Source organism: Pelophylax lessonae (assembly GCF_965119305.1).
Source record: "Pelophylax lessonae genome assembly, chromosome: 13".
In the NCBI taxonomy this organism is placed as follows: Eukaryota; Metazoa; Chordata; class Amphibia; order Anura; family Ranidae; genus Pelophylax; species Pelophylax lessonae.
Window position 1 is genome coordinate 154,235,913 of NC_138780.1, and position 25,157 is coordinate 154,261,069.

General features: G+C 44.5%; 1 protein-coding gene across 1 annotated transcript in view; it reads right to left on the bottom strand.

The window, feature by feature from the left end:
• The window catches only part of CEP170B (centrosomal protein 170B), a 170,055-nt gene that overhangs the window by 63,308 nt on the left and 81,590 nt on the right, over nt 1-25,157 (bottom strand). The window contains exons 3-4 of the mRNA XM_082275275.1: nt 22,800-22,889; nt 2,047-2,125 (exon numbers count right to left, since the gene is read on the bottom strand). Coding sequence (XP_082131401.1) covers nt 2,047-2,125; nt 22,800-22,889 — 169 coding nt within the window. The remainder of the gene's footprint in view (nt 1-2,046; nt 2,126-22,799; nt 22,890-25,157) is intronic.

Sequence of the window (25,157 nt, forward strand, 5' to 3'; positions counted from 1 at the left end):
ATTGTCCTCAAGAAGGATGAATGCAGAGGACTTTCATCCAGCATAAGTGAGTGAAACTTAGATGGGGCCTCTAATATTCAATTCGGTGATGACAAATTGTATTTATTACACTGCAAATGTAGCAACATAAAGTGAATCTCTCCTATGCCAGGAAAGATCACTGTGTTGCAAAATGGCCAAAAGAGAATGTGTAAAAAATGACAACCATTTCTGTGGAAAAATTACAATAATTATCTCCTGTGTGTGTGGCTGCTGCATCTTGGCATTATGTTGTAGCTTTTCCATTGCAAGAATTGAGGATAAAGTGTTAAAGTGGACCTGAACACCAAGTGAAGATATCCCCTATAGAGAATCTATGAAAAATTAATTGTATAAGCAGTACCCTCAAAGAATTACCCATCGTCTTGAATTCTTCCTAAAAAAAGAAAATGGCAGTGCACTTCCTGTGCCTCTGCTCTCCTGTGCCTCGAGGCCTATAGCTGCCCTTTGGCAGTGTGAGATCGTCTAAGGAAGCTTTTTTCAATCAGGGTGACTTGAGGTTTTTTTTTTTTTTTTTTAGGGATGCCTTGGCAAAATACCTAAAAATTGCTCAAAAATTGTATACAAGCTGGTGTGTGGCTGAAAGTTGCCTTTTAGTTACACTAAGTCACAGGTTTTCATTGTGCACCATTACAACCTTCTAGCTACTGGCATCCTAGCGACCGATGGCTTCATCGGTTGATAAGGAGGAGGTCAGTCCTCCTTGTTTGACCCTCCCCTGCTCTCCTCTATTAGCTATTGTAGTAACTTCGACTTTCCCACAATGCAATGCTTTCCAGAATTGCATCGCATGGATGTTCACACCCACACGATGCGATTTTGATGCGGGGAAAAAAGGGTCCACATTTGCACCAAAATGTTGTAGGACCCTTTTTTCCCCCCACCTAAATCTTATCACATGGGTGTGAACATCCATGCGATGCAATTCTGGAAAGCATTGCATTGTGGGAAAGTCGAAGTTACTACAATAGCAGAGGAGGTGATTTTTAGCTAAAAACGCCAAAAAACACCAATGCAAAAAAGCTATAAAATGCTGGAAAACTCACTACAAAGCTACTGGTGTTTTTATAACATCCAATGTGCGCGAGAGGCCTTAGAGCGGAGTTCCGGCCTCAAAATCAACTTTTCACCATGCGCTTGCTTTAATGTACCTGAAAAAGAATTGGAGAATTTACATTTTTTTTGATTAACTTACCTTGTTTTTAAAGAAAATATACTTACCTTCCTTCCTCTTCCTCCCTTCCTGCTTGCATTGACTCCTGGGAGATGAGCGTCATCGTTCCCAGGAATCAATGCACCTGCACCGGCCCTGCTCGTCACTTCTGACGCAGGTGCGTCATTCCCTGCTAAACAGCTTCTGGGCATGCCCAGAAACTGTGCAGGGATGACGTGCCTGCACCGGAAGTGACAAGCAGGGCCGGTGCAGGGCATTCTGGGATTTCGACGTCACCGAAGAGGACACTCCGGCTTCAGCTGCCCACACCTGAGATGGCAGCACTGGACAAGACGTTTTCAAGGTGAGTATTTCTTCTAAAAGGTAAAACAGGGGACAGTTCAGAGGCTATCGTTGCTTAAATGCACTAGCTCTGACTGTCCTGGGGGTATTTTTATTTACAAAATGTTTTTCAGGGTGGAACTCCGCTTTAAGAAGACATTAAAAACAAATGGAGCTAAACATCACAAACAGATCATGTATTATTAGACATGAAAATAATTCTGTATATGGTCTAATATTTTTTGTCTAAAGTGCAATGCATAGCCAGGCACATGCTCCTTTAACAATTTAGCAGTTAATTACCAGATAAACGAACCAGGGCATTGTATTCATAGGAGACTTTTCTGCATTCCTTTAAATGTACTAAATAGACCATAAACCAGTAAATTCACCACCTGACTCCCAGGGATTGAGAGACTAATCTGCTTTTCATGTGACCTCAGTATGTCATTGCACAATCAGAATGCCACCAGGAAGAAACCTTCTGCCAGTGCAGCAGTTATAAAGGATATCGTAGCCAAACCGGATAACGTCATTCAGTTTAAGGGTGATGTATTTCTGATCGGGGATCCTCACATCATTCACAAAGGTCTGCAGGGAAAGAAGGAGATGATACAAATGAAAATTGGCTTCTTCTACAAGGCAAGCAATAAATATTTTATTTTTCAGAACATTCTTTGTGTACTTATTTTAGGGAGATATCACAGGACACATTTAAAAAAGCATGGCTGGCTAGTAGGGTCATGGGAGAGGATTGGGTTTACTGTAGATAGAGCTGAAAGGGTAAAGGGTATTTTTAAAATGCTATCACTGATCTGAAATGGTTAAAGCATTACCATATACAAAAAGTAATAACTACAAAGATGTACCTGTAACAAGGGGAGCTCCTATTTCTGGACTGTTCAGGCTTGCATTGTTGTTTCTGTGGTTACATAAATGATTCCCTCCTGTACAACTCCAGTGTGTAGTTCATAGACAGGGAGGCGGGCTCTATATTGGAATAGTCATTCATCACTGGATGCCAACCTGACATAGTGCCCGCCTTCTTGTCTCAGCTGACCAGTAGTGACAAGTGACGGCTGCATTACAGGGACAGCGCAGGCTGCAGGTTAAAGAAACAGGGGCTTTGTACTTATTTATTGACTTGCAACGGCTTAAAATAAACCACTACTTTGCCCATGCTAGTAGAGTAACTGGCTTGCTTTATTGTAGGCGCTGGAAGTATTCGTTACTTACATCTGTGTTGCCAACCGTCAGTATTTTTACTGGCAGCCAGTAAAAAAATGGGCATTTTTCTAATGCCAGTAAATGCCAGTGACAGGAAAAGGTTGCCAGTAAAAAATATGGCTGTGATGCTCGGCTTGGAACCAGAGCTGGATGAGACCATTCAAGTGCCTGCTACAGTGTCCTGTCCCTAAGCTGTTGAAAAAATATATTGAAAATAAAATAAATTTTTTTTTTTTTGCTTTAATACCTACTTTAAATCCCATCACTAATTGCATATTGTACTTGTTTGTAGCCTAAATACTGAAATTTGCAATTAAAACTGTAATTTTGTAACTTTTGGAAATGCCAGTAAAAACTTGGCTGTGCCAGTAAATTTTGAGTGTTGGGTCAGTAAATTAAAATCTGGTAGGTTGGTAACACTGACTTACATTCTCAACAGTATACCATCACCCTGATCTGCCACCAGAGCACCTAAAGTTTTGTAAAAATGTTGACCTTCTAAGAAAGTCAAAGGGGTTGATTTACCAAAACTGGAAAATGCACAATCTGGTGCAGCTGTGCATGGTAGCCCACCATCCTAGCTTCAGCATGTTCAATTAAGCTTTGACGCACAAAATAAAAGCCTGGAAGCTGATTGGTTTCTATGCAGAGCAGCAGTAGATTGTGCACTTTCAGTTTTAGTAAATCGCCTATAAAGTGTACAACAGACTATGCACTCACCCCTTCCTTCAAATCAAGTGATAACATTCAGACCTTGGCCACTCAGGCACAGACTTGCATTGTGGGGGAAATTAGGGGGGGGATGTCCTGTGTTCCCCCATACCCCAAAGTACAAATTATTTCTCTGGGTTTTGGCAGCAGTCTGCAGCAGCTGAGAAGTGTGGGGAAGGCAATCACTGACTGCATCAAGGGCATATTGTAAAGCAGCCATTCTCAACCAGGGCTCCATCAAACTCTAAGCTTCCTCAACCCCCTTGGGTGTTCCTTGAGCATTGGCGAATGAACACCTTATCCGATGATGCGTGAATAGTGTTGAGCGAACACGGACTGTATTATTCGTGTTCGTACCGAATAATTGGATTTTTTGTACCCGAACACGGACACGGACACTTTACTGTATGTTCGGGTAAAAATCCGTGTTCGGTCGTTTTATTTCCGGGTTTTGCATGCTTTGGCGCTCTTTTCATGGCGGGCTTTCAACAGCCAATCAACAATCGTTTAACTGGTGTGCCTTAAGCCATCCCAGCCATGCCTGCAAATGTCTTAGTAGCTGTGATTGGCCGTCTGAAGCATGTGACCAAGTCTTTATAAGTTCGAGGCAGCCGCAGCGGCGTCATTATGCTGCTTATATCAGGGACAGAGCACACATCAACGTGCTGGCTGCTGATTAGGGAAAGATAGGCAGGAAAAAACCATTTGTGTCCGGATAGAATTGAGGGACAGGTCGGAGTGTTTAGGCAGGGCGAGTTGTAGGCATTTTAGGGATAGAGTCTGCTGAATTATAGGGTCAGTGTCTTCTACAAACTACAATCGATATTGCTGTGTGGGGGGTGGGGTGAATCTGCACTCAATCCTGATCTACGATCTCTTCTCAATCCTGTTAGGGACAGAGTCTGCTGAATTTTAGGGAAACTGTGTTCTACAAACTACAATCGATATTGCTGTGTGGTGTGGGATTGGAGATAGGCAGGTGTCAGTGATCCACATCCATTTTTCTGTGTGTGAGCTGCAGTGAACACAATCTTTTTGGGCTGCAGTGAACACAATCTTTTTGGGCTGCAGTGAACACAATCTTTTTGGGCTGCAGTGAACACAATCTTTTTGGGCTGCAGTGAACACAATCTTTTTGGGGTGCAGTGAACAAAATCTTTTTGGGGTGCAGTGAACACAATCCTTTTTGGTGTGCAGTGAACACAATCCTTTTTGGTGTGCAGTGAACAAAATCCTTTGTGGGGTGCAGTGAACACAATCTTTTTGGGGTGCAGTGAACAAAATCCTTTTTGGGGTGCAGTGAACAACATCCTTTTTGGGGTGCAGTGAACACAATCTTTTTGGGGTGCAGTGAACAAAATCCTTTGTGGGGTGCAGTGAACACAATCTTTTTGGGGTGCAGTGAACACAATCTTTTTGGGGTGGAGTGAACAACATCCTTTTTGGGGTGCAGTGAACAAAATCCTTTTTGGGGTGCAGTGAACAAAATCCTTTTTGGGGTGCAGTGAACACAATCTTTTTGGGGTGCAGTGAACACAATCTTTGTGGGGTGCAGTGAACACAATCTTTTTGGGGTGGAGTGAACAACATCCTTTTTGGGGTGCAGTGAACAACATCCTTTTTGGGGTGCAGTGAACACAATCTTTTTGGGGTGCAGTGAACACAATCTTTGTGGGGTACAGTGAACAGAATCTTTGTGGGGTACAGTGAACAGAATCTTTGGGGGGTACAGTGAACACAATCTTTTTGGGGTGCAGTGAACACAATCTTTGTGGGGTGCAGTGAACACAATCTTTTTGGGGTGGAGTGAACAAAATCATTTTTGGGGTGCAGTGAACAACATCCTTTTTGGGGTGCAGTGATCAAAATCCTTTTTGGGGTGCAGTGAACACAATCTTTTTGGGGTGCAGTGAACAAAATCCTTTGTGGGGTGCAGTGAACAGAATCTTTGTGGGGTGCAGTGAACACAATCTTTGGGGGGGTACAGTGAACACAATCTTTTTGGGGTGCAGTGAACACAATCTTTGTGGGGTACAGTGAACAGAATCTTTGTGGGGTGCAGTGAACACAATCTTTGGGGGGTACAGTGAACACAATCTTTTTGGGGTGCAGTGAACACAATCTTTGGGGGGTACAGTGAACACAATCTTTTTGGGGTGCAGTGAACACAATCTTTGTGGGGTGCAGTGAACACAATCTTTGGGGGGGTACAGTGAACACAATCTTTTTGGGGTGCAGTGAACAACATCCTTTTAGGGTGCAGTGAACACAATCTTTGTGGGGTGCAGTGAACAACATCCTTTTAGGGTGCAGTGAACACAATCTTTGTGGGGTACAGTGAACAGAATCTTTGTGGGGTGCAGTGAACACAATCTTTGGGGGGTACAGTGAACACAATCTTTGTGAGGTGCAGTGAACACAATCTTTGTGGGGTGCAGTGAACACAATCATTGTGGGGTGCAGTGAACTCAATCTTTGTGGGGTACAGTGAACACAATCTCATACTTCTGAAGATTTGAGGGTGCTGCCTGTTCCATACTCCCCCTACTCCTCATCTAGCCTTTTAGGGGTACAAACAATAGTAATTGGGGCCTAGTGTGGTTGTGTACGTGTGATATACATACACTTTTTTTGGATCATATTTTCTATTCCGCTATTTAATCAAAAACCTTTGGGGATCAGTTAAATTGGGGGATAGTCTGTGTTGGTACGTGTGAGAGAGATCCACCTTTCCAAGTTGTTGGGGTTCATCTCATACTTCTGAAGGTTTGAGGGTGCTGCCTGTTCCATACTCCCCCTACTCCTAGCCTTTTAGGGGTACAAACAATAGTAATTGGGGCCTAGTGTGGTTGTGTACGTGTGATATACATACACTTTTTTTGGATCATATTTTCTATTCCGCTATTTAATCAAAAACCTTTGGGGATCAGTTAAATTGGGGGATAGTCTGTGTTGGTACGTGTGAGAGAGATCCACCTTTCCAAGTTGTTGGGGTTCATCTCATACTTCTGAAGGTTTGAGGGTGCTGCCTGTTCCATACCCCCCCTACTCCTCATCTAGCCTTTTAGGGGTACAAACAATAGTAATTGGGGCCTAGTGTAGTTGTGTACGTGTGATATACATACCCTTTTTTTGGATCATATTTTCTATTCCGCTATTTAATCAAAAACCTTTGGGGATCAGTTAAATTGGGGGATAGTCTGTGTTGGTACGTGTGAGAGAGATCCACCTTTCCAAGTTGTTGGGGTTCATCTCATACTTCTGAAGGTTTGAGGGTGCTGCCTGTTCCATACCCCCCCTACTCCTCATATAGCCTTTTAGGGGTACAAACAATAGTAATTGGGGCCTAGTGTGGTTGTGTACGTGTGATATACATACACTTTTTTTGGATCATATTTTCTATTCCGCTATTTAATCAAAAACCTTTGGGGATCAGTTAAATTGGGGGATAGTCTGTGTTGGTACGTGTGAGAGAGATCCACCTTTCCAAGTTTTTGGGGTTCATCTCATACTTCTGAAGATTTGAGGGTGCTGCCTGTTCCATACCCCCCCTACTCCTCATCTAGCCTTTTAGGGGTACAAACAATAGTAATTGGGGCCTAGTGTGGTTGTGTACGTGTGATATACATACACTTTTTTTGGATCATATTTTCTATTCCGCTATTTAATCAAAAACCTTTGGGGATCAGTTAAATTGGGGGATAGTCTGTGTTGGTACGTGTGAGAGAGATCCACCTTTCCAAGTTGTTGGGGTTCATCTCATACTTCTGAAGGTTTGAGGGTGCTGCCTGTTCCATACTCCCCCTACTCCTAGCCTTTTAGGGGTACAAACAATAGTAATTGGGGCCTAGTGTGGTTGTGTACGTGTGATATACATACACTTTTTTTGGATCATATTTTCTATTCCGCTATTTAATCAAAAACCTTTGGGGATCAGTTAAATTGGGGGATAGTCTGTGTTGGTACGTGTGAGAGAGATCCACCTTTCCAAGTTGCTGGGGTTCATCTCATACTTCTGAAGGTTTGAGGGTGCTGCCTGTTCCATACCCCCCCTACTCCTCATCTAGCCTTTTAGGGGTACAAACAATAGTAATTGGGGCCTAGTGTGGTTGTGTACGTGTGATATACATACACTTTTTTTGGATCATATTTTCTATTCCGCTATTTAATCAAAAACCTTTGGGGATCAGTTAAATTGGGGGATAGTCTGTGTTGGTACGTGTGAGAGAGATCCACCTTTCCAAGTTGTTGGGGTTCATCTCATACTTCTGAAGGTTTGAGGGTGCTGCCTGTTCCATACTCCCCCTACTCCTAGCCTTTTAGGGGTACAAACAATAGTAATTGGGGCCTAGTGTGGTTGTGTACGTGTGATATACATACACTTTTTTTGGATCATATTTTCTATTCCGCTATTTAATCAAAAACCTTTGGGGATCAGTTAAATTGGGGGATAGTCTGTGTTGGTACGTGTGAGAGAGATCCACCTTTCCAAGTTGTTGGGGTTCATCTCATACTTCTGAAGGTTTGAGGGTGCTGCCTGTTCCATACCCCCCCTACTCCTCATCTAGCCTTTTAGGGGTACAAACAATAGTAATTGGGGCCTAGTGTGGTTGTGTACGTGTGATATACATACACTTTTTTTGGATCATATTTTCTATTCCGCTATTTAATCAAAAACCTTTGGGGATCAGTTAAATTGGGGGATAGTCTGTGTTGGTACGTGTGAGAGAGATCCACCTTTCCAAGTTGTTGGGGTTCATCTCATACTTCTGAAGGTTTGAGGGTGCTGCCTGTTCCATACCCCCCCTACTCCTCATCTAGCCTTTTAGGGGTACAAACAATAGTAATTGGGGCCTAGTGTGGTTGTGTACGTGTGATATACATACACTTTTTTTGGATCATATTTTCTATTCCGCTATTTAATCAAAAACCTTTGGGGATCAGTTAAATTGGGGGATAGTCTGTGTTGGTACGTGTGAGAGAGATCCACCTTTCCAAGTTGTTGGGGTTCATCTCATACTTCTGAAGGTTTGAGGGTGCTGCCTGTTCCATACCCCCCCTACTCCTCATCTAGCCTTTTAGGGGTACAAACAATAGTAATTGGGGCCTAGTGTGGTTGTGTACGTGTGATATACATACACTTTTTTTGGATCATATTTTCTATTCCGCTATTTAATCAAAAACCTTTGGGGATCAGTTAAATTGGGGGATAGTCTGTGTTGGTACGTGTGAGAGAGATCCACCTTTCCAAGTTGTTGGGGTTCATCTCATACTTCTGAAGGTTTGAGGGTGCTGCCTGTTCCATACCCCCCCTACTCCTCATCTAGCCTTTTAGGGGTACAAACAATAGTAATTGGGGCCTAGTGTGGTTGTGTACGTGTGATATACATACACTTTTTTTGGATCATATTTTCTATTCCGCTATTTAATCAAAAACCTTTGGGGATCAGTTAAATTGGGGGATAGTCTGTGTTGGTACGTGTGAGAGAGATCCACCTTTCCAAGTTTTTGGGGTTCATCTCATACTTCTGAAGATTTGAGGGTGCTGCCTGTTCCATACCCCCCCTACTCCTCATCTAGCCTTTTAGGGGTACAAACAATAGTAATTGGGGCCTAGTGTGGTTGTGTACGTGTGATATACATACACTTTTTTTGGATCATATTTTCTATTCCGCTATTTAATCAAAAACCTTTGGGGATCAGTTAAATTGGGGGATAGTCTGTGTTGGTACGTGTGAGAGAGATCCACCTTTCCAAGTTGTTGGGGTTCATCTCATACTTCTGAAGGTTTGAGGGTGCTGCCTGTTCCATACTCCCCCTACTCCTAGCCTTTTAGGGGTACAAACAATAGTAATTGGGGCCTAGTGTGGTTGTGTACGTGTGATATACATACACTTTTTTTGGATCATATTTTCTATTCCGCTATTTAATCAAAAACCTTTGGGGATCAGTTAAATTGGGGGATAGTCTGTGTTGGTACGTGTGAGAGAGATCCACCTTTCCAAGTTGTTGGGGTTCATCTCATACTTCTGAAGGTTTGAGGGTGCTGCCTGTTCCATACCCCCCCTACTCCTCATCTAGCCTTTTAGGGGTACAAACAATAGTAATTGGGGCCTAGTGTGGTTGTGTACGTGTGATATACATACACTTTTTTTGGATCATATTTTCTATTCCGCTATTTAATCAAAAACCTTTGGGGATCAGTTAAATTGGGGGATAGTCTGTGTTGGTACGTGTGAGAGAGATCCACCTTTCCAAGTTGTTGGGGTTCATCTCATACTTCTGAAGGTTTGAGGGTGCTGCCTGTTCCATACTCCCCCTACTCCTAGCCTTTTAGGGGTACAAACAATAGTAATTGGGGCCTAGTGTGGTTGTGTACGTGTGATATACATACACTTTTTTTGGATCATATTTTCTATTCCGCTATTTAATCAAAAACCTTTGGGGATCAGTTAAATTGGGGGATAGTCTGTGTTGGTACGTGTGAGAGAGATCCACCTTTCCAAGTTGTTGGGGTTCATCTCATACTTCTGAAGGTTTGAGGGTGCTGCCTGTTCCATACCCCCCCTACTCCTCATCTAGCCTTTTAGGGGTACAAACAATAGTAATTGGGGCCTAGTGTGGTTGTGTACGTGTGATATACATACCCTTTTTTTGGATCATATTTTCTATTCCGCTATTTAATCAAAAACCTTTGGGGATCAGTTAAATTGGGGGATAGTCTGTGTTGGTACGTGTGAGAGAGATCCACCTTTCCAAGTTGTTGGGGTTCATCTCATACTTCTGAAGGTTTGAGGGTGCTGCCTGTTCCATACCCCCCCTACTCCTCATCTAGCCTTTTAGGGGTACAAACAATAGTAATTGGGGCCTAGTGTGGTTGTGTACGTGTGATATACATACACTTTTTTTGGATCATATTTTCTATTCCGCTATTTAATCAAAAACCTTTGGGGATCAGTTAAATTGGGGGATAGTCTGTGTTGGTACGTGTGAGAGAGATCCACCTTTCCAAGTTTTTGGGGTTCATCTCATACTTCTGAAGATTTGAGGGTGCTGCCTGTTCCATACCCCCCCTACTCCTCATCTAGCCTTTTAGGGGTACAAACAATAGTAATTGGGGCCTAGTGTGGTTGTGTACGTGTGATATACATACACTTTTTTTGGATCATATTTTCTATTCCGCTATTTAATCAAAAACCTTTGGGGATCAGTTAAATTGGGGGATAGTCTGTGTTGGTACGTGTGAGAGAGATCCACCTTTCCAAGTTGTTGGGGTTCATCTCATACTTCTGAAGGTTTGAGGGTGCTGCCTGTTCCATACTCCCCCTACTCCTCATCTAGCCTTTTAGGGGTACAAACAATAGTAATTGGGGCCTAGTGTGGTTGTGTACGTGTGATATACATACACTTTTTTTGGATCATATTTTCTATTCCGCTATTTAATCAAAAACCTTTGGGGATCAGTTAAATTGGGGGATAGTCTGTGTTGGTACGTGTGAGAGAGATCCACCTTTCCAAGTTGTTGGGGTTCATCTCATACTTCTGAAGGTTTGAGGGTGCTGCCTGTTCCATACTCCCCCTACTCCTAGCCTTTTAGGGGTACAAACAATAGTAATTGGGGCCTAGTGTGGTTGTGTACGTGTGATATACATACACTTTTTTTGGATCATATTTTCTATTCCGCTATTTAATCAAAAACCTTTGGGGATCAGTTAAATTGGGGGATAGTCTGTGTTGGTACGTGTGAGAGAGATCCACCTTTCCAAGTTGTTGGGGTTCATCTCATACTTCTGAAGGTTTGAGGGTGCTGCCTGTTCCATACTCCCCCTACTCCTAGCCTTTTAGGGGTACAAACAATAGTAATTGGGGCCTAGTGTGGTTGTGTACGTGTGATATACATACACTTTTTTTGGATCATATTTTCTATTCCGCTATTTAATCAAAAACCTTTGGGGATCAGTTAAATTGGGGGATAGTCTGTGTTGGTACGTGTGAGAGAGATCCACCTTTCCAAGTTGTTGGGGTTCATCTCATACTTCTGAAGGTTTGAGGGTGCTGCCTGTTCCATACTCCCCCTACTCCTAGCCTTTTAGGGGTACAAACAATAGTAATTGGGGCCTAGTGTGGTTGTGTACGTGTGATATACATACACTTTTTTTGGATCATATTTTCTATTCCGCTATTTAATCAAAAACCTTTGGGGATCAGTTAAATTGGGGGATAGTCTGTGTTGGTACGTGTGAGAGAGATCCACCTTTCCAAGTTGTTGGGGTTCATCTCATACTTCTGAAGGTTTGAGGGTGCTGCCTGTTCCATACTCCCCCTACTCCTAGCCTTTTAGGGGTACAAACAATAGTAATTGGGGCCTAGTGTGGTTGTGTACGTGTGATATACATACACTTTTTTTGGATCATATTTTCTATTCCGCTATTTAATCAAAAACCTTTGGGGATCAGTTAAATTGGGGGATAGTCTGTGTTGGTACGTGTGAGAGAGATCCACCTTTCCAAGTTTTTGGGGTTCATCTCATACTTCTGAAGATTTGAGGGTGCTGCCTGTTCCATACCCCCCCTACTCCTCATCTAGCCTTTTAGGGGTACAAACAATAGTAATTGGGGCCTAGTGTGGTTGTGTACGTGTGATATACATACACTTTTTTTGGATCATATTTTCTATTCCGCTATTTAATCAAAAACCTTTGGGGATCAGTTAAATTGGGGGATAGTCTGTGTTGGTACGTGTGAGAGAGATCCACCTTTCCAAGTTTTTGGGGTTCATCTCATACTTCTGAAGATTTGAGGGTGCTGCCTGTTCCATACCCCCCCTACTCCTCATCTAGCCTTTTAGGGGTACAAACAATAGTAATTGGGGCCTAGTGTGGTTGTGTACGTGTGATATACATACACTTTTTTTGGATCATATTTTCTATTCCGCTATTTAATCAAAAACCTTTGGGGATCAGTTAAATTGGGGGATAGTCTGTGTTGGTACGTGTGAGAGAGATCCACCTTTCCAAGTTTTTGGGGTTCATCTCATACTTCTGAAGATTTGAGGGTGCTGCCTGTTCCATACCCCCCCTACTCCTCATCTAGCCTTTTAGGGGTACAAACAATAGTAATTGGGGCCTAGTGTGGTTGTGTACGTGTGATATACATACACTTTTTTTGGATCATATTTTCTATTCCGCTATTTAATCAAAAACCTTTGGGGATCAGTTAAATTGGGGGATAGTCTGTGTTGGTACGTGTGAGATCCACCTTTCCAAGTTTTTGGGGTTCATCTCATACTTCTGAAGATTTGAGGGTGCTGTCTGTTCCATACTCCTCCTACTCCTCATCCATCCTTTTAGGGGTAGAAACAATAGTAATTGGGGCCTAGTGTGGTTTTGTACGTGCGAGATACATACACTTTTTTGGATCATATTTCCTATTCCGCTATTCAATAAAAACCTTTCTAGGGCAAGATCTTAAATTACAGAAATATGAGGAGACCGTCAAATAAGGGCCGTGGCCTGGGTCGTGGTGCTGCTGGTAGAGCTCCTGTTGCAAGGAGAGGACGTGGTCGATCTGTGCCAGCTACACGCACAAGTGAAACACCTTCCTCAAGTGTGAGTAGGCGACAGAACCTGCATCAGTATTTGGTAGGGCATCAAACGCCCCTAGAAGTGATGAGGCCAGAACAAGTTGAGGCGATAGTAGATTGGTTTGCTGCTGACAGTGCCTCCAGTTCCTTCACATTGTCTCCCACCCAGTCTACTGCAGAAAGGTCAGAGTTGGCACCTGCAGCCAATGTCCAACCGTCTTTCACCTCACCCCCTTGCAAATCAGGCCAGCAGTCTGAGCCCCAAGCCATACAGCAGTCTCTTATTCTTTTTGAGGACTCTGTCAGCAGGGTTTCCCAGGGCCATCCACCTAGCCCTGCCCCAGAAGTGGAAGAGATTGAGTGCAGCGATGCCCAACCACTTATTTCTCAAGATGAGTACATGCAAGGATCATCGCAGCACGTCTCCGATGATGACGAAACGCAGGTGCCAACTGCTGCGGCGTTCAGCATTGTGGAGACCGACAAGGAGGGCAGGGGTGAAGACTGGGTGGAAGATGATGTGGAGGACGATGAGGTCCTCGACCCCACATGGAATGAACGTCATGCAGGTGACCTGAGTAGTTTGGAGGAAGAGGCGGTGGTCGCACAGAGCCACCAGCACAGCAGAAGAGGGAGCAGGGTGCAGAAGCGGAGCGGCCGTGCCCTAGACACTACGCCCGCTACTGCCCAACGCAGCAAGGGAACGAGCGCACCAAAGTCAGCTCAAAGGAGTTCTCTAGCGTGGAAGTTCTTTAGAAAATGTGCTGATGACAGGACACGAGTGGTTTGCACCCTGTGCAATCAGAGCTTGAAGCGAGGCATAAACCTTCTCAACCTGAGCACAACCTGCATGATCAGGCATCTAAGTGCAAAGCACGAGCTGCAGTGGAGTACACACCTTCAAAACCAAGAAACGTCTCTGGCTCATCCTGCTTCCTCTTCTGCTGCAGTCTCGGCCGCTCCAGCCACATCTGTAGTGATACCGGCACCTGCCACCCCGCAAACAGACGATCTGTCAGCAACACCACCACCTGGGTCACCAACAACCATCTCCACAATGTCCCGTGGAAGCGTTCAGCTTTCCATCTCCCAAACACTTGAGAGGAAGAGGAAGTACCCCCCTACCCACCCGCGATCCCTGGCCCTGAATGCCAGCATTTCAAAATTATTGGCCTTTGAAATGCTGTCATTCCGTCTGGTGGAGACGCACAGTTTTAAAAACCTTATGTCGGTGGCTGTCCCACAGTACGTCGTGCCCAGCCGCCACTACTTTTCCAGGCAAGCCATCCCTTCCCTGCACAACCAAGTGGGGGAAAATATCAGGTGTGCACTGCGCAACGCCATCTGTGCCAAGGTCCACCTAACTACGGATACGTGGACCAGTAAGCACGGTCAGGGGCGTTATATCTCCCTAACGGCACACTGGGTAAATGCAGTGGCGGATGGGCCTGAGGCGGATAGCAATTTGGCGCATGTCCTTCCACCACCGAGGATTGCAGGGCGCTTCAGTTTGCCTCCTGTTCCTAACTCCTCCTACTCCGCTTCCTCATCCTCTACCGCCTCCTCATCCGGACAGCGTAACACCTTCACCACCAACTTCAGCACGGCCAGGGGTAAACGACAGCAGGCAGTTTTACAACTTGCCTGTTTGGGGGACAAACCACACACCGCGCAGGAGTTGTGGAGGAGCATGGAACAGCAGACAAATGAGTGGTTGCTGCCAGCGAGCCTCAAGCCCGGCCTGGTGGTGTGCGATAACGGGCGAAATCTCATAGCAGCTCTGGGCCTAGCCGGTTTGACGCACATCCCTTGCCTGGCGCATGTGCTGAATTTGGTGGTGCAGAGGTTCCTTAAAAACTACCCCGATATGTCAGAGCTGCTGCAGAAAGTGCGGGCCGTTTGTGCGCACTTTCGGCGTTCTCACCCTGCTGCTGCTCGCCTGGCAGCGCTGCAGCGTAACTTCGGCCTTCCCGCTCACCGCCTCATATGTGACGTGCCCACAAGGTGGAACTCCACCTTGCACATGCTGGAAAGACTGTGCGAGCAGCAGCAGGCCATAGTGGAGTTTCAGCTGCAGCACGCACGCGTGAGTCGCTCTGCGGAACAGCACCACTTCACCACCAATAACTGGGCCTCCATGCGAGACCTGTGTGCCTTGTTGCGCTGTTTTGAGTACTCCACCAACATGGCCAGTGGCAATGACGCCGTTCTCAGCTTAACTATCCCACTTCTATGCCTCCTTGAAAAAACAATTCGGGCGATGATGGAAGAGGATGTGGCACAGGATGAGGAGGAGGAGGAGGATGAAGAGGTAACATTTCCAAGGCTTTCAGGGCAGTCATTCGCAAGGGGCTCCGAGGGTGGGTTCCTGCACACGCAAACGCCAGGGACGCAATTGTCCAGCAGGGGCACAGTTCTGGAGGATGAGGAGGATGAGGAGGAGGAGGAGCTGGAGGAGGAGATGGAACCATGTTCACAGCAGGGTGGCACCCAGGCCAGCTCATGGCCATCACTGGTGCGTGGCTGGGGGGATACAGAGGACACGGACGATACACCTCCCACAGAGGACAGCCTTTCGTCGCCTCTGGGCAGCCTGGCACACATCAGCGATTACATGCTGCAGTGTCTCCACAACGACCGCCGAGTTGCCCACATTCTAACTTGTGCTGATTACTGGGTGGCCACGCTGCTGGATCCCCGTTACAAGGACAACGTACCGTCCTTAATTCACTCACTGGAGCGCGATCGCAAGATGCGCGAGTACAAGCGCACGCTGGTAGACGCCATGCTGCTGGCATTCCCATCTGACAGCGGGGCCACAGTGGAAGCACAAGGCAGAGGAGGAGGAGGAGGAGGTCGCCAACGCAACCAGGGCACCGCCAGCACCTCAGAAGGCAGGGTTAGCATGGCCGAAATGTGGAAAAGCTTTGTCAGCACGCCACAACAAACAGCAGCACCAGCAGCTCAGATGGAACGTCTTAGCAGGAGGCAGCATTTTACCAACATGGTGGAGCAGTATGTGTGCACACGCCTACATGTAGTGAATGACGGGTCTGCCCCCTTCAACTTCTGGGTCTCCAAATTGGGCACATGGCCTGAGCTTGCCCTTTACGCCTTGGAGGTGCTGGCGTGCCCTGCAGCCAGTGTATTATCTGAACGGGTATTTAGCACGGCTGGGGGCGTTATAACAGACAAGCGCAGCCGCCTGTCCAGAGACAATGTGGACAAGCTCACGTTCATTAAAATGAACCAGGCATGGATCCCACGGGACTTTTCCGTACCTTATGCAGAATAGCAATGGATACCGACCTTACCCACCCATTGTTCCATTTTTGCTCTTTCTCACTCTTTTGGGGTGTACCCTCATTTAAAATTTTTGAAAAGAAGCAGTGTTGGCTACCTCGTCCTCCTCCTCAGGGCCAGATTAATGTAGGGGCTATTGGAGCTGCAGCTCCAGGCCCCTACCTTTTATATAGGCCCCGGGTTGGCCATATTCACTGTTACCGCTCTTCTGTCACTTGTAAACACAGAAGTCTGGCTTCTATGCTCGCTTCCCCAGGCAGCACCCTCAGAACCTCCCCACACAGCGTGAAGGCCGGACAAGGAGGGACAGTTGGCGATGCATGGATGTGTTTATGGGCTTCAGAGACAGCATCCCATGTTGAATTAGGCATGCATGGCTGCACCCTTCCTCCTCTGGGTGCATGGCAAGGCACGGCCCTTAAGGCCCTTCAAAATCCTCAGCACCAAGCCCATGATGCTGTTAATCCGGCCCTGGTCCTCCTCCACCGCCGCTTCCACCTACACCGCCCATAGGTGTGCGCAGCCTATTGCATTAAGGTGTGCACCCCAAAGTTGAAATACACATGCATGTGTTTGCCAGCAGGGAGAGTAATGTATCGGGGCCATGTACCTGTAGGCAAGGAGAAATAGAGCAGAGCAGGTCCCAGGGAGATCTTTCCCATCTCCTCACTGGCAATGCTATGTGCCCTAGGTGATTAGGGTGTGCCCAGGCACACCCAGCACACCCTGTGCGCACGCCTATGTCACCGCCACATCCACCACCACCTCAACCTCCCTCCTACTCCATATGGGCCTCGTCCTTCAGAGATGAAGAAGAACATTGTTTTATTTTTCTGTTTTTTTTTGTTGTTTTAAGTTATTTCCCTATCCACATTTGTTTGCAGAGCACTTGCCATGCTCTTAATTACGTTTTGCTGCCATTTGCAGCACTCTAGCCCTTTCCTTTGGTGTTTTAGAGCCATTTTAGTGCCTTAAAGTTCGGGTCCCTATTGACTTCAATGGGGTTCTGTCCCCGGGAAAAGTTCGGTAAAAGTCCGGGACACGGACCCGGACTTTTTTTTAAAGTTCGGCCGAACCCGTCGAACACGGACATCTAGGTGTCCGCTCAACCCTATGCGTGAATAGTTTCTAGGTCAATGCAACCTGGCAAAATCAGTAGCATGGCACAATGGTTTTGTTAGCTGTCTGTAGAAGAGAAAATTTTCCCCACTGACCACAAAAGAATTGTTTTAGTAAGGGTTCCCTGAATACTGAAAATTATTTTTAGTGATCCTGTGGTTTAAAATCTGGCAACTTTTTAAAAATTACAACCATAACATAAAACACAATTTTTTTTTAATTTTCAGAAATGATACCTTGTACATTAAGGGCTCTTTCACACGGGTGTTCCGATCAGATCCGCCTGTCAGTTTTTTAGGCTGATCTGATCGGATGCCCCATTCAGCCCTATGGAGCAGCGGATGTCAGCGGTGACGTGTCCGCTGACACCTGCTGCCACCCGCATCCGATCCTGTCCGTGAAATCCGGATGTATGGAAACTCTATTTTCCATCCGTCCTGGGGATCGGATCGAAAGAGAGTGTACAGGCGGTCCGCTTTTATCCGATTCCCCATAGAGAGCAGCGGGGCTCTGACACCTCCCTCTCCGCACACAGCGCAGAGACGGAGCTGTCATCCGCCGGCTCAGCGGGGATCGGCGGATCAATCCCCGCTGAGCAGAGCACGGTCCACAATTGGGTATTTTTTAATAAAGATGAGCCAATATAGGCTAAATCCGATATCTTAATGGCTACTAGGATGCAGACTAACGATGCAATGATATATTTTCAGTGGCAAACATATTTCTAACTACTGTAAAGGATGCACCATCATGTATACTGGCTAAGTGTACCACATGGTGTCACAATGGTGTGATAATATTAGTACTTGGCAATCTTTTAGGTCTGCAGTGGTGCGATGTCCATTGCAGAAATCCTACTGTGACATTTCACTATTTTACTTCACAGAGACTGTAGCAAGAGGATGGGATCCTCGGGAAGCCTGAGACCCCCTGTACTGAGTGGAGCTGAGAGCCTGGATGCCACAGCAATCGGGATATAAAAAGTTGATCAAAGATTGAGTCAATTTGCAAAACAGATTTTAAGCTCCATACGCATGCAAAAAGTCCAAACCATGTAGAAACCCTGAAAACTTAAAAGCGTTTGTAACTGCAACATAAGGGTGTTACAATACAAGCCTGGACATCTCATCAGCTTGCATTCTGAGCAGCTGCTCAACAGCAATAAAGACATGAAATCTCCAGAACAGCTTTTCTTTAAAAAGACCCAGATTAGTGTTCCTATTTTAATGAACACGTGTAACTCAAGATGTTTGCGTATGAGGGCTCAGGTCTCCATGGGACTTCATACAACTGCATTACTGTCTGCTATAGTCGCTGCAGAACTGTGCACATTACTCAAATGAAAGGTTTGAGGCCTAAAGGATGGTGTCTGTTTTAAACATCCAACTCTGAAAAAAAGCTTTATTTTTTAAATTGCCATGCAAGTGATTGGATGTTTGAAGTGAAAACTAAGTGGTTCATGCTTGTCGGTTCATTTCATATAAAAGTTCAGTCCTCATCTATGCAGCTTAGAGACTTTGTTTAGACCTCTGTGCTGACCTATCCCTTGTTTTCTATTAAACATTCTATGCATCTGGGTTTGGAAGCAGGACACAGGATGCATTTTAGTACCAACATTGAAACATGTAAATCAAAATAAAGAGTGCTATCAAAACCTAGTATAGGTAACAGCATCCAAGAATCGTGGTGGCAGGACCATACGTCAAGGCAACAGGAGTTATGTGAGATTACTAAAAACCCGACATGACACAAGGGTATCTAAGCCCTACCAGTTATTACAATTGTGGCATAGGGACAGATAGGATCCCAATTACATTTCAACTCAAAATGTGTAAAAGCATAAAAGATAGTAAGCTCACCTATGGCTTTGACTTATGGTTCTGCAACCAAGCTCACCTGCACTTTTATGTACCAGCATTCTCTGCTATTGGGGGCAGTGCTGTATCTTGGCCTAGGCCAACAAGGCCCAGGCCTAGGGCGGCACTTTGCAGGGGGGCAGCAAAAAAGCTGCACCCTGCAAGAAAAAAAAACAGCCTTCTCCCAACTTCTGCACAAAAAGGGTCCCCACTGACTTGCGCTACTCTTTTAGTATAGTGCCAGTCTTATGGGGCAAATTGGGCCGGAGGGCAGGGTCCAGGAGGCAAATCAGTCTGGCAGCCCCATAAAGCGGTCACACTGCTACCTCCTGGTATTATAATACTGGCCGTTGAGGACATTCAGACAGACCGCAGGCCACTGACCACACTTAATACAACTGGCCGACAGCTGCCAATGCTAATAAGTGTGGCACTGCAGCCTAATGCTCCGCCTCCCCTCCTCCGCCCCGAGGTATGGCAGCCATCATGTACCCTCCTCAGCCCCCAGGTATGGCAGCAATCATGTCAATAATATAATTTCATTTCTTTAAACATCCTTGTCCTTGAGTGAGCAGATTGAATTCCATCATATACAAATAGGACTTTTACCTCTATATGATGGCAATAGTATTTTGGAGCTGCTCACCTCATATGTACTATCCCAATATGTCACTGGATGAGTACAATTACTCCAATCTTATAAGATATTTGGACTTGTGTTTGCTGCATCTGATTGTGGTTTACAGATGACAGGGTGGGTCATAGACAGGAAGGGGTGTGGCCTTTACAGGAAGGGGTGGGTCATATTTAATCTAGAGGGTGCCCAAGTTTAGTCAGGCCTAGGGCAGCACAAAACCTAAATACACCACTGATTGGGGGGCATGCTGGATATCTAGTATTTGGTGATATTTAGTATCTGGTGACTTTGGCAGTGTGCCTTTTGTAATGGGGTATCTTCTTTGATGACTAAAATTATTCTTATAGATTTTATTCTGCCTTGGCTGCTCCCATGTCTTCCTGGTGAGGGTTGTGCCCTTCTCTCCTTGCACCTTTGGCCTCCTTTCATGTGTCTGGCCTTTCTGGGGTAAGATTGAGTATCACCCATTCTAACAGTCTTTACAAAATATATATTGATGTATTTACATTTGTTGTGAATTTATGAATTATTTTTATGTCTTATAATTCATCTTATAGTGATCTGTGGCTCCCTAAAGAAGCAGTATATGACTATGAAACATGTTGAGATCTGCCGACCGTCCACGTGTTCCTGATCTTCATTATTTGACAATTCGATGATATATACCAGCATGGATGTTATATGTTCATTATAGAAACAATAGAATAGTCTGCAGGGAGCTTTGGTTTTAATGACCCTATATGAATTTGATATTTATAATATTCAATGTGTTTTGTTTTTTCTGTTGTAATAAAATCTATGTTATTTCAATTAAAATGTTGTATTTGTTCATGACAGTACTGAAGAAATCCATACTCCTCACATATTTTGGCTTTTCCAAACAGTTAAAAATTAACTGCTCCATTGCCAAACCTGGGCAGGACTTTCTTGCGTAGGTCAATATAATTAAACAAGTCTTTAATGTGGTGCATTTACTTTGCTTTACTAAAATTCTTCTTGTTGTATATATGGTACAGTTTCTAACAGGCATATTTTCCATAAAGATGTATAGTACTGCCTGTAAAGTGCATAAGCTGCATAAGAAATACCTCCCCCCCCCCCCCCCCATAGGCCCTAAATCAGCCCTATCAGCTTCTAGTAACCCTACTTTAGCACCACTTGCTTTATTATACTGAATCAGGCTAAAAAAATATAAAAAAAAAAAAAAACTTAACTGTCTCATCCTGGAGGCAAGTCACATGACCTATGGTCATACAGATTCTGAAAAAAAATGTTTAGGGCTCATTCACACAGGTGCAGGTAGTCATACACTGGGAAAAACAAGCACATAATTGCACCCAGGAATGACAGGTGTTTGTGTATAGCTGTCTGTACAAATCAATGACGGGCTGTGGCTGTACACTAGTAACCACACATCCGATCTTTTACTTGCATACAGGGATGAATGTGAACCCATCCCTGTAGGTAAGTAAACATTTGGATGTGTTCATTGTGTAAATGATCCCCTTGACAAAGATGGCACTTGGCAGCTTTGACAATCAACAAATACTGCAGGACTGGTCATGGGATATGTCATGGGGCAAGACAGGTATTGTAGTTTAAGACATGCAAGTGTTATGCAAATTTGGTTTGCACATATTATAGACCATGTGGGGGGGGGGGGTAATTATGGTCTGCATTATTACCAGGTGATAGGCTCAGCTTAAAGTGAGTCTGACACTTTGCCCATTTACAGAAAGAACACTGCCACCACACTCGTCCACACCCCACAAACCTGGGTGCAGGCTCAGCTCATCATACTGTATGCAGAGAAAACTCCAAAATGTCCCAACAAACAAGATTTGTTTATTGCTCATCAAAAACATGCAATATGGCAAAAAAGACACAGTGGGGACTTAACCAGTCAAAGCGTTACATGCTTTCTCAGTGTTCATGATTAAGCATGGCGACAGCACGAAAGGCGTTGACTGGTTTAGTTCCCACGGTGTCTTTTTTGTCATATTATGTCTTTTGCTGAGCAACACATGGATCTTGTTTGGACTGCAGCTGTCTGGACATTTTAGGTTTTCTTTACTTTGTCCATTTACTATTCCCACCAGAATACAATGCTTAGTTCTTGGTGGAAAATGACCAGACCTGCACACTACTACATATTGGGGCAGGTCATTAATTTGTGTGAGCTCCAATACTAACCAACAGTGGTACAGGGCTTAGACCCAGAATAATCAAGTGTGTATGGGGGAATATGAGCTTTTAGGCCCCTTTCACACAAGAGAGTCTGTCGGCGGACTCCGTTTATCTCAACGGGGGATCGATCTTCTCCACGCTGTGTGTAGAGACAGAGCTGTCAGGTCCCCGCTGTTCTCTATGGGGGAATCGGATGAGAACGGGCCATCTGTCCGTTCTCATCTGATCCCATCCGATCCTATCAGCTGGACGGATGGAAAATAGGGTTTCCATCCGTCTGGATTTGACAGACCGGATCGGATGTCAGCGGACATGTCTCCGCTGACATCAGATACCCCATAGAGATGCATGGGGCATCCGTTCAGATCCGCCTGAAAAACTGACAGGTAGATCTGAACGGTCCGCAAGTGTGAAAGGGGCCTTAAGAGAATTTTCAAAAGTGACAGATTCCCTTTAAATACTGCTATAAATCCAAGTTATCTTTCCTGGTACCCCAGCAAAATATTTCATTTCAAGTATCATTTTGGTTTAAGAGAAGAAAACTGAAATGTAAAAAAAAAGTCTGAATCCAAATTGCATCCATTCATCCGACCTGTAAGATCACAGAAAGAATATTTTACAACTGATAGGCATCAGAACTTACTCCATTTAAGCTCCCGAGATCTTTCACGCGGTGCTCATCCTTCTCGCTGTCGTAGTTGATGACGGCGTGCTGTTTATCCACACTGCGGGACTGAGAAAACACACAGATCTATAATTCATCTGACGCTGTCAGAATAATGCAGGCATACTGTACAGAGAAATACGGGTCTATATCTGGTTTACTAGCATAAAACTTAATGAACCTAAGCTGGGCCTTCTTGCACAAAGGCCAAAATATTTCTTTATAATGAATGCTTAATCCCATTATTCCAAGTGAATGAATACAGACAGCAGAGCATTACAAGGCATTTTAGAAACTCTAAATGATGCATACCATAGGTTGGAGAATAAAAAATTGATATAACTGCTGCACTGGAGTAACTCAGAGTCAAGTTTAAGACAAGACCTGCCACAATTAATTTAAAAACAAACTGCCATTACCTGTAAAAAAAAAAAAAAGAAAAACTGGCAAGCATGACACCAAACTCCACTCCAATCACCAAAAGTGGTCCCTGTGTACTGCTAGGTAAAGACGGCAATACAGGGAATGTTGATCTCTTGGGTCCCCAAAGCTCTCACTATTCTAGTTCAAATGTTGTTTTATGCAAAGACCCATGGTCTAAGCAGACCATATGGCAACTTGCTTATTTGACAAGATCCACAAGCAGTGTCAAAAAGCCTAAAGCGTAAATTTCATTCTGTTTATTCCAGGACTTGCAATACACAAAATAGTTTCTATGTATTGCATTTAGAGGTGAAAAAGCATTTTGGGGTAAAAGCCTTTCCAAGTCTCTAAAAGGCCCTCCTTACTGGACAAAAGTAAAACTAAAAAAACATGGAGAGGCTGTGGGTGTCTAAAAAAAGTTTTGTACCATAGAGTGGAAAAAACGGGAAAACAGAGAAACATGCCAAGGGCACAAAACCTCACATAATGAACAGGCTGCTGCGGCAGCAAACTCCCTCTGACCCCATGCTGCCACTCTCTCCTTCTCTCCTGCTGTGAAACAAAGTCAGAGGGAGGAACCAGTGAGATTCATGGAAGACCCAGGAGATTGAGACTCCTGGAAGCGTTGGTTTCCCAGCAGACTTTGGGGGACATTATATATATTACATAAACATACACACATATATATACACACACACACACACACACACACACAGTATCTCACAAAAGTGAGTACACCCCTCACATTTTTGTAAATATTTTATTATAACTTTTCATGTGACAACACTGAAGAAATGACACTCTGCCTGGGGCATCTTTATGTAGCGCATGAATTCTTTTTTCAGATCTTTAGAGACTTCTTTGCCATGAAGTGCCATGTTGAACTTCCAGTGACCAGTATGAGAGAGTGAGAGCGATAACACCAAATTTAACACACCTGCTCCCCATCCCATTCACACCTGAGACCTTGTAACACTAGCAGATCGCATGACACCAGGGAGGGAAAATGGCTAATTAGGCCCAATTAAGACATTTTCACTTAGGGATGTACTCACTTTTGTTGCTAGCGGTTTAGACATTAATGGCTGTGTGTTGAGTTATTTTGAGGGGACAGCAAATTTACACTGTTATACAAGCTGTACACTCACTACTTTACATTGTAGTCAAGTATCATTTCTTCAGTGTTGTCACATGAAAAGATATAATAAAATATTTACAAAAAGGAGAGAGGCTTACTCACTTATGTGAGATACTGTATATATGTAATCAGGTCAAGGCTCCTTTAAAGGGTGCCTGTCATAGGACACAAATGCAGGCTGCTTTTACACCTCTTCTGAAAATGCTAGCATTTCGAGAAGGGGAAGTAAGGTACAAACCATTGAGTAGCACTGCAAAGCAGAATGCAGAGGCTGCAATGAACAAATATGGCTGCACCCATGCACATGTTTAAAATATATGTGAAAAATATAATTATATAGAATATTTAAATCAGGCTTTACATAATTATCCCCCCGAAAATGGAAAGCTATACTATCCCCTTGGCTTTGAAGCCAAGCTGACCAATCAAAGAGCTCTACAACCATCCACAATAGCGTACATATATGTATATATGTGTATAAATGGAGCTTTTCGGACCCATATTTAATTTTTTGGTGGCTGGATGAAAACAAACGTGCATTTATTTACATCAATGATGGATCAGAGGTTGTCCGAAGTCCAGAAAAAGTCAATTTTTATGGACCTGGACAGACTCAGATTAGCAGATGTAGAAGAACAAGTGGGTGTTTATATCCACCTGCCTATAGACTTACATGGAGTTTCTGATCAGGTCCACCTGAAAAATCTAACCTGATTGGACCACCTGTGTGAGAGGGGCCTTAGATTTCCTATTTATCTTACACTCAAGGGGGGGAT